This window comes from Mastomys coucha, unplaced genomic scaffold (assembly GCF_008632895.1).
Source record: "Mastomys coucha isolate ucsf_1 unplaced genomic scaffold, UCSF_Mcou_1 pScaffold9, whole genome shotgun sequence".
NCBI lineage: Eukaryota > Metazoa > Chordata > Mammalia > Rodentia > Muridae > Mastomys > Mastomys coucha.
In genome coordinates, this window is record NW_022196915.1 from 12,540,508 (window position 1) to 12,550,342 (window position 9,835).

At 53.5% G+C, this 9,835-nt stretch overlaps 1 protein-coding gene across 1 annotated transcript in view; it reads right to left on the bottom strand.

Moving 5' to 3' along the window:
• Zcchc24 (zinc finger CCHC-type containing 24) overlaps positions 1-9,329 on the bottom strand; it is a 54,549-nt gene extending 45,220 nt beyond the window's left edge. The window contains exon 1 of the mRNA XM_031361115.1: positions 8,858-9,329. Within this exon, the coding sequence (XP_031216975.1) occupies positions 8,858-9,103 (246 nt within the window). The 5' untranslated portion in view covers positions 9,104-9,329. The remainder of the gene's footprint in view (positions 1-8,857) is intronic.
• Positions 9,330-9,835: the final 506 nt, after the last annotated feature.

Below are 9,835 nucleotides of genomic sequence, written 5' to 3' on the forward strand. Positions count from 1 at the left end.
AAAAAAAAAAAAAAAAAAAAGAGTCCTCTCCACAGGATTGTGGCCATACTCCTAGACTCACGACAGACCCTCAGGCATCTCCAAACAGCCAGAGTTCTCCCATACCCTCCCTGGCAGCTCAATCCTTCCAGATGCCACCAAGGGTCACAGATAAGCCTTCCCTAATAGATCCATGGACAGAGCAAGGCTAAAGTCCTTCTCCCAGAATCCTGGCCTCCACTGTCCCCAGCCTGTGTTCATAACTGCCACAGCGTTCTACCTCGAGCACCAGCCCAAGACAAACACCACACAGAACTGAGAATCCAGGAGGAGTCAGATGGTTCAACCACATTCCCATGCTATTAGTAGAGAAACCGAGGTTCTGAGGGCTGCAGAGGCTAAGACCCAGTTGGAACCGGGAGCCAAGAGTTCAAGTTGCCTTGTCAGGGAGGGCTGGGGAGGTCAGAAAGCCATTTCCTCTCTCTAAAGCCCTATTTGAGCTCTGGCCACAGAGGTGAAAGGTAAGTCCTGGCTGTTTTCTGGCCTGCAGGGTCTAGGCAGAGTGTAGGTTGGGCTTTCTTTCTTAGAACAGAAGGGAGAAAAGGCAAATTTGACTGTCCCTGCAAGTACAGCATTGCTGGGTTCAGACACCAGATTCTGAAAGGTATCCTAGTCCTGGCATATAAAGGGTGATCAGCAATCTACTGTGCTGCAGGGCCAGCAAGCAGAGCAGAGATGCATGCATTCTGAAGGCCCTGCTCTTCAAGGGAGGGCAGCCCCACTACGTGATGGATGTAAGCCTCCGGGCTGCACTGTCATCCTGCGTCAGGAGTCCCAGAAGCTGGTAGGAAGCATGGGATCCTTCTACCACATGTGAGGAGACACAGCATCAGACTCACTGGAATCTTCTCCAAGGTTCTTGAGGGTCTGACAGGGAAAAGTAGATTATAAGACTCTGGTTTGCTCTGGCTACTAGTTGTTCTTGTACACTCTACAGAATCTTTCCTTTTTCTTGGTTCCCCTTGACTGCTAAGACATCATTTATCTGAGCACCAATCTCATTTTTGTAGAGCTGGAAACTGAGACTCAAAAAGACTTAGTAACTTTGCCCAAGGCAACAGAGTCGAAATGTGCTGGCCAGTGTTACATTTCACCCACACACAGCCTCTAAGGCCCAGCTCCACCTATCAAAAAAGGAGCCAGGGGACAACATCGGGTGTGACGTCATACGTCAAGCCCCTTGGTACTGCGGAAGATGTGGAAGATGCGCTTCCAGCTTCTCTAGTCTCTGAGAGGGGGTTGGAATCTGGGGAAGGCAGTTCTGCTGTAGACTCTGAGGGGCAGAGGCACAGGGTCACAAGGCTGTGTCCCTCTCTCTCCAGAAAAGCCTGTCCTGGTGGACTCTCCTGCAGGGCTATCACAAGGTACCACAGGCAAGAGGGGAATGGTAGCCACTGGGCTGGTGGGCAGACACTTCTGAGAGTGGCCCAGACAGAGTGGAAGTCTGAACCATAAAGATCGTTCCGGCAGGGCTAGCAGGGTAGCAGGCAGGAAGGAGACAGACTCTGCCAGGAAAACACACAGACATAGGCAAGGTCAACTCGAAGGAGGTGCTCAGAGCCAGGCCAGGTACCCCAGGGACATCAGACAGATAGAGATGCTCAATGTTCTGTTCTCTAACCCCAAAATAGTCTTAGAGGAAAGAGTTCGATTCTAGCCCTAGTTCTATGGGGTTCCTTTCATCAGCCACACAACTATCTTCTTATCTCCTAAAACCACCTAGCCCCTCACCTCTTCACCCAACACACACACACACACACACACACACACACACACACACGCACGCACACATTGCAATAAGAAACCATTCACATCACCAGTGACCACACCCTTTCTTCTAAGAGACCTGTAGGGTCCCTAGGGCCCACCTGGAATGGCTCACATATTCATCCTCTGCACACAGACAGGAGGGTGCACGCTGGGTTGGGATGTAGGAGACAGTATGCATAGGTGAGAAGTGGGCCACAGGAAAATGAAGCACACTGTAACTGAGCCTCCCCTCCCCCATCACACACAGTTCTGCCCATGTTCTTGTTTCCGTGAACTGGCCAAGACAGATCATGACCCTCTGCCAGTCTGGGCATTGCTCGCATTTCACATGTAAGATAGTTCTCCCTACAAAGTTGATGCTCAATAGAAGATCCTAGACTAATTAATGGTCACATCTAGTTCTTTTAGATGAAGGAAGTGGGCTGAGAGAAATGGGGACCAGGGCTTGGTGGAGTACACAGAGGATGCTAGATAGAGCCTAGCAGACCTAGAGCCAAGGAAATACTCTATCCCCACCTCAGGGTCTTGGCCCCCAACCCAGGGTTACTTCTCACTTGAGAGTTCTCATGGGTCATGACTCCTTGCCCACTTCCTAGCTAGCACAAGAGCACTGGGGGCCCTGTGCCTTACACTTGTGAAACACACTTGTCAAGCAAAAGCAGAAAGCATGAATCTGAAAAACCAAGGGCTCAGCAGGACTGTAGCCAGTCCAAGGTACGACTGAGGCCATATTCTATAGCAGAGGCCTGGAGCTGGGATCCACTGTGAAGATCCACAAACTGTGAAGTCATGGGCAGACATGTGTACTAGGCTCACACCAGGGACTCCAAATGCCTTAAGATTCTCACAGGTGCTAATGACCAAACGAGGTAAGGGCCATCTGCACATTTAAGCTACTACCAGGACATGGCTAGGGATAGGGCTCCACCATCTCCTAAGTTAGCCCCTTGCAATTAATCTAGCTACTAATAAACACTCGTCCCTTGAGATAACATAGGAGGTTGAGACAGGGAGACCACCTACTTCATCACAGGGCTGAAGACAGAAGAGAGAGCAGGTTTCAAGTCATCTGCCCTACCCCTACCCATCTAGTAGAATGAGCTGAGCATCCATTATGGCCCAGTTACTGACTGAGCATCAGCAGTAGGATTCATACTCCCAAGTCCAACAACAGAGCTACGGAGAGACACTACCATCGCACAGTGTGTGGCCGCCCAGCTGCCAAGCCTGCAGCTTGCCCTAAAGCATCACACCTTGGCCACCACAGCCCATGTTGTTAGAGCAGGCGGAGGGAGAACTGCTCCTTAAAGCAGCCACCCCATGACTCCCAACAGAGACATCCATTTGTACTATAAGGAAATGCCTTAGAATCTGTCCATCGGGACGGGGCTGGGAATATCACAGGTAGATTCAACAGCAAGTGTAAAGGCTTGGACATGGGGCTGGAGAGATGGCTCAGTGGTTAAGAGCACCGACTGCTCTGCCGAAGGCTCTTGAGTTCAAATCCCAACAACCACATGGTGGCTCACAACTATCTGTAATGAGATCTGATGCCCTCTTCTGGGGTGCCTGAAAACAGCTACAGTGTACTTACATATAATAAATAAATAAATATTTAAGGGAAAAAAAAAAGGCTTGGACACATGAGACTGCTGGGTGCTTCCAGAAATTACAAGTTAACCAGTATAGCCAAAGGAGGACTGAGTGACAGAAGACATTAACACACACACACACACGCACATGCACACACACACACGCACATGCACACACACGCACATGCACACACACGCACATGCACACATGCTCACACACATACACAGAGTGGGGGAGAGGCAGGGAGGGAGAGGAGTATTAAGGAACAGATCCAGTGGCACATGCTTGGTTCTATCCCTAGGTCTCTGAGTGCAACCTCCTCTTCTGGACAACAGGGCAACTGCCCCCAGGAAGGAAAATAGGCATAAAATAGGAAAGTATGTTTTTTCTTCTCTGTGTCCCCTAAATCAGGCCAGTCAGAGCAGGAACGTATTAGGAAACCCAGTACCCACACAAGAGCCATGACTCTTCAAAAGAGTTGGGGTCCAGGGCTGAGGGTGTGGCTCTTGGTAAGGTGCTTGCACAGCATATGAGAAGCCATGGATTTGATAGCCAGCACCACCTAAACCAGACATGATGTAGTCCCAGTACTTGTGGAGGCAGAGAGATCAGACGTTCAAGGTCATCCTTAGCTATGGAGCACATTTGGGACCAACCTGGTCTACATGAGGCTGTCTCAAAAAAAAAAAAAAAAAAAAAAAAAAAAAAGATTTGGATCTAGACAAAACATCTGAGGCACTGTGGTTTGATAGGAAGTCCCAGTGCTTGGTATACACAGGAGCCTGAGGAAGATGCAGGTAAGAACTAGCTTGGAGACCAGCTGTAACACAGGCTACAGACATAGCTCCAGGCTGGGACGCAGAATTGATTTAGATCTAGCTCTGCTCATGATCTGAGTCATCTAGACCTCTGCTTTGCTCTCTAGATTATGGAAACAACAAGGCACTACATTTTAGGGCCTTGCTGTCCATGGTCCCATTGTAGGTGGTGGTGCATGCGTTACTCCAAGCCCTGGGGAGGCTCAGCAGGAGAATTACCCTAGGTTCAAGGGTAGCCTGGGCTAAGGTGAGGCCCTGCCTCAAAAAACAAAGCAGGGCAGCTTACTGCTTACTAGTCCCCATCTAGGCCACTGTGGACTTCTGTGGCCACTAGTCATTTATTGCCGATGCCCTTGCCCTCCCCACACCTGATTTATATGGCTCAAGGCATGGTCTCCCTCTGAGCGCAGACCTATACAGTCAACTTAACCGAGCAGAGTCGACCTGCTCGCGACAACCTCTCCCAAAGGTCAGCCTCCTTGCCTGAGTTACTTACTGTCCAGCACCCCAGGGGAAGGGGTCAGATATCTGGGGACTCCTCCCTAGTCACACCTCTGGGACATTCCTCCCAGGTTCGAGCTGCCTGCCTCCCACCCCACAGAGACTATGGGAGTCAAGTTTAGCCCCCTGCTAGGGAGTAGAGTGACTTTGCTCCACACGTCCACACTGGAGAACCTCTGCATATGTACTGTAGGCACAGGTAGCTTTTCATCCAAACTCCCTACATTTGTCTAGGCTGGGGACTTTAGTTTGTTTGTTTTTAATGCTTGCACTTATTTATTTAGCTGTGTGTGCTTATGGGTACACACCACAGCACGCGTATAGAGGTCAGAGGACAACTTGCAGGAGTTGGTTCCCTTTTCTGCCATGTGCAACCCAGGGGTTAAACTCAGGTGGTCAGGACTGGTGGCAGGAGCCTTTACTCATCCATCCCTCTTGCCATCCCTATTTTGTTTTTTGAGACAGGGTTTTTTACTCGAGCCCAGGCTGGCCTTGTTGAACTCATGGCAATCCTCCTATGCTAGGAATACAGACACGAGCCACTTCTTCCATCTGGAATCTTGTACAAGACCCTCTATTTTTTCCTCCTATGTGTTCTCCTTGCCATCGCTGTGCTAAAGGGCTGAAGTCCCTTCACGCCATTAACAAGTCTGCAATGGGTGAGCCACATCTGTAAAACGTGGGGTCTGTAGTACTGTGTGGAAAGTGATGTACGAACCCAGGGATCTCCCCACTTTATGTCACCAAGAAGAGCTTCCTGAAGTTTAGAGCTTTGCAGTCCAGGAGACTGCATGGCTAACTCAGTGGAACATCCTCGGACCTGGAGACGGTCGGAAGAACACTGGCCCGTATCCTGAGCCAAAACCGACCTCTGGCTGAATTAAGTCTAGATGTTGGGGTGAAGACTCGTTAGCGCCTTTTGAATGACAGCACGTTTTGAATGACAGGCCTTCTCTGAGCCTTTACCATGCTGGAGAGCACTGTGAACGAAGGGATGACGGTGAGTAATCTGTGCTTTCCAAGCCTGTTTGAGCCCTCATTTCTCCCAGCATGCACAAAGGCGGGGTGGTCATTCCACAGTGGAGTCGCATTTCCAGGCTACATCTATTCTCAGAGAAAAAGGGAAACTTGTCCTGAGAATCTGAATTGAGTGACATGGGGCAGCCTCATTTCCCTGCCGAGGCAGGAGTGGGATTAAAAGCCTGCCAGGGCCAGCTCTGAGAACTCCTCCAAGGGTCCAAGAGGTAATGCTTAACTCTACTTTTCCAGAAGTGGAATTTGTGGAGTCTACACTGCTGGGAATTTAAATTCCAAACAGAATTTGGCAAGGAAGATCCACGCAGTCCACCCTCCTCCTCCACTCGACTCCTAAGCCCAACCCCCTCCTGGAGCACCTGGAGAGAGGGGCTTAGCCAGTGAGGCTCTTCCCCCCTCCCCTGAAGACATCCAGCTGTGAACACAGATGCCATTTCTGAAAGCCGAATTTACCAGACCTCATTTCAGAACCCAGAAGGGTTTTAACACACTTCCACCTGAAGGCCACCTCCTGGAACTTGTCCTGCACTTGCATATAAACTCGACCACTTTTCTCTCTGCTCCCAGGACCAGAGGGTTACTCGGGACCCTTGGCTTATCTTCAGCTCTCAGGGCTGAGGTTCCAGGGGTACAATAGGCTTCTGTGGCCCCGTGTCCTCACCTCCCCCAATGCCAGCTGCATTCATGGTGTTTTGCTATTGTGGAGGGAGCAGCCTGGGGGCGGTGCGGGAGGGGGTGGGCTCTTGGCACGGGGGCTGGTGCAGACGGGCTATGGTCAGCGGTCAGCATGCAAGTCACATCCACAGGCACTGCCACCGGGCCTGCCAGGCTTTGAACAGAATGGCAATGCTTGTGGATAGACCCTGGGTCCCTTCCTAAAGTTCACTCTTGTGACAAAGAACTTGTTGCCATTGCAACCGGCCCCTTAGAGGTGGCATTGACTGGATGGGGAGGGAGTTTCTCACCTTCTCGCCATATCAGGACACCAACTAAGCCCCCAAGAACACCGCTGGGGGTTTGAGAGAGTTTAAGAAGTTGAGAGCTAGGAGGTGAGGAAGAGAGAGCCAGAACCCAAGAGAGCCTTCTGGAAGTCGGCAGGCACAGCTCTCCAGCCCTCCATGGAAGCCATAAGCCTTTAAAGTGTGAAAAGCCCCTCTGATCTCCCCGGCCCAGGCTGGCTGCGGGCAGATACTCTCTCTTGTTTATGTACACCCCCCAGCCTCTAACACAACTGAGATTCAATCTACTCAATGGGAAAGGCGAGGCCCAGAGAGATGAGAACTCCTTTCCCCCACCACTGCTCCAGCACCTCCCACACTGGGCCCCTTCCTGAGGAACACAGCAATGAAGTGGTAGGGGGTAGGTCTCACTGAACCACAGCTGGGGTCCTGGAGGCTTGAAATTTCCAAAGACAGGAGCAGAGACCACATGTAAGGAATAAGGTAATGCTGGGGTGGGAGCTGAGGGAGTCTAGTAAAGGCTCGTTAGGGATTCTGCTGGGTCATGAGACCCCTAGGTCATGGTCATCTCCCTAGAGTGCACCTCTATCTAACTATGAGCCATGATAGCCCTGCGTCACTCACCTTCCTCTCACACATGTATTGTCTATGTTCCCTCCCTCCACCCCCAGCCCCGGGCCCCTCACCACGTCCTTGTGTAAAACTCAACAAATGTTTGCTAAGAGAGGAAACATAATAATAATGGAAAACACCCAGCCAGTAAAGAAATACTCCACAAACGGTTCTCCAAAGCCTAAAGCCAGCTCCCCAAAAGACAACAAATTGTCACAAGAAAGGAAGACCCCAGCCAGGGGCAGAGAGCATGTGTTATGGTTTATAAAGAGCCTTGGCATGCTTTCCCCAGGCTCTGCAGGCACCTTTCCAGTATTGCCCCCATATCCAGCCCTTCTATTCCACAGGGCAGCAGGGCAGCCTTGGGGGTGCTAGCCTTTCACATGTCTGTGAGTCCTCCCATAAACCATAGCAGTGTTGAACACATACCTGAGACCAGAAAGGGTGATCTCCTGACAAACCCAGCATACCCCACATATACAGACCTTACTCCCAGTCACCTCTAGGTCAGAGGTGAAAGTGACCCCTTGTGTGCATCCCTATACCTTTTAGCAGAGGGAAACCACGGGGGAGGGTGGGGGGGCAGGGAAAGGCACAGAGGCTATTGGCAATTTCCAAAATGGAACAAACGGGTGTGGGGTGCCATTAGTAGATGGATTCTGGGAAGGCTCTGGATAAGACACGTAAAGGGGGCTGGGAGGTCATGGCCACCTGTGTATTTATCTAGCTGGGAACATGCACTCTCCAGTAGACTTTGTAACCGAATCCATTGAACAGGCAGCCTTTGCAACACATCCCAGGTTTTGGGAGAAGGCACTAGGCAGCTGGAGCCCTCCCATCGCCACAGCCTAACCGCCCCCCCCACCCCCAAGGATTTCCCTTTCATTTCCTTCCAGCCTGGGAAGGCAGGGGACAGAACAGTCTGCTAGGTCAAGCCCTCAAAAACCACTTCCTATGTGCCTGGGGGAGGGCAAGCAGCTGCAGGGTGGATCTAGGGGTTCCCAAGTGGTGGGAACAGGAGAAAAAGCCCCTGGAAGAGCAACTGCTTGCCAGGGAGTCGTCCAGGTTAAGAACTATGGAGGACGGTGGAAGAATTCTTTTAGGCCCTTTCAGAGGAGTTCAGAGCACGCTCTGCAACCCTCTGTACCAGCGGGTGGCAGCCAGAAAAGTTGATAGGGTTGGGCGAAGGAAAGACTAGGAAGGGGCTCCACGCCCTAGCCGCACCCCGGTAGTCTGAAGAGAATCCGGAGACACCCCAGAGCCTGCTTACTAGGAGCAGGGCTCCAAACTCGGAGAGGGGGCGGGAGGGCCCTGCCCAGGCCTGAGCTGCTCCGGGCGGCTCTGCCGGGAGGTGACGCGCTCCCGGTGCCCCAGGGACTTCGGGCGGCAAGTTTGGCAGAGCAGATCGAAGCCAAGCCAAGCCGAGCCGGGCAATGCGGGGCCGGCCTGGGCCATGCCAGGAAGAGCGGAACAGATAGAAGAGAGGCCTGAAGCGGTGGGCGCCGGGCTGGCGCGCGCTGGGGCACCCACCTCTCCGCGCTGCAGCTGGAAGACGCTGTTAAGATAGCTGGAGTGCAGGGGAGAACCCAGCTGCTCCGGGCGGCCCTTGCCGAAGGCCAGCTCCGGGGGCGCGGCGCCGGCGGGCGGCTCGGGCCGGAAGGCATCGAAGGCACTAGCCTGGTGCGTGTCCTGAAGCGACAGGTAGACCCAGTTGAGTAGTTGGGCTGGCTGGTACACCGAGGCGGCGCTCGTGTCGATGGCAGACAGCAAGCTCATTTTGCCGTGGCGGTGCCGGCCCCTCCCCGGCCGCCCGCTCTCGCCCCCCTCCCGGCGGAGGGGCGGGCACCGGGGAGCCTGTGCCCACTGCCAGCCGCCCCGGCCCCGACGGCTATCCGCCCCGCGTCCCGCGCCCCGCGCCCCGCGCGTTGCCCGCAGCAGCCGCCGCCGCCGCCGCCGCCGCCGCCTCCCCGAACTGCAGCAGTGGGCGCGCACGGGCGGAGGAAGGAGGCAGAGAAAGTTGGGCAGGAAACTTTTGGCCCCGCCCCGCCCGCTGCGAGCCCCTCCCCGCCCCGCTGCGAGCCCCGCCCCGCCCGGGGATCCGCTATCTGCCTCTGCGCTGACCCCTCCGGGTACCGCTCCTAGGGTGGGTTCCACAGAGACCCCGCCCCACCCCGGCCGGTTCGGCCCCCGTCCTCGCTCCCCCATTGGTTGGCTCATTGAATATGGATGTAGGGGAGGGGCAAGACAAGAAAGAAGGCGGGTCGGCACATGTAGCACCCCGCCGACCCCCACACCAGGAGCGGCCCCTCCTGAATCTCCCCCTTCGCCCAGGTCAGTTCGGCTTCCCAGCCCCGGGACTCAGAATCAATTGGGCCCAAACATTCAGTCGGCTCTACTGTATGCTGGTTCCCATCACTTCCCAAGAGCTCTCTAGTTAATTCGGGTTTTTTGCACCTTTTCCTTCTCCCAGTCCCTCCTCTTGCTGTTAGTCCGATTATATTTCTGTGA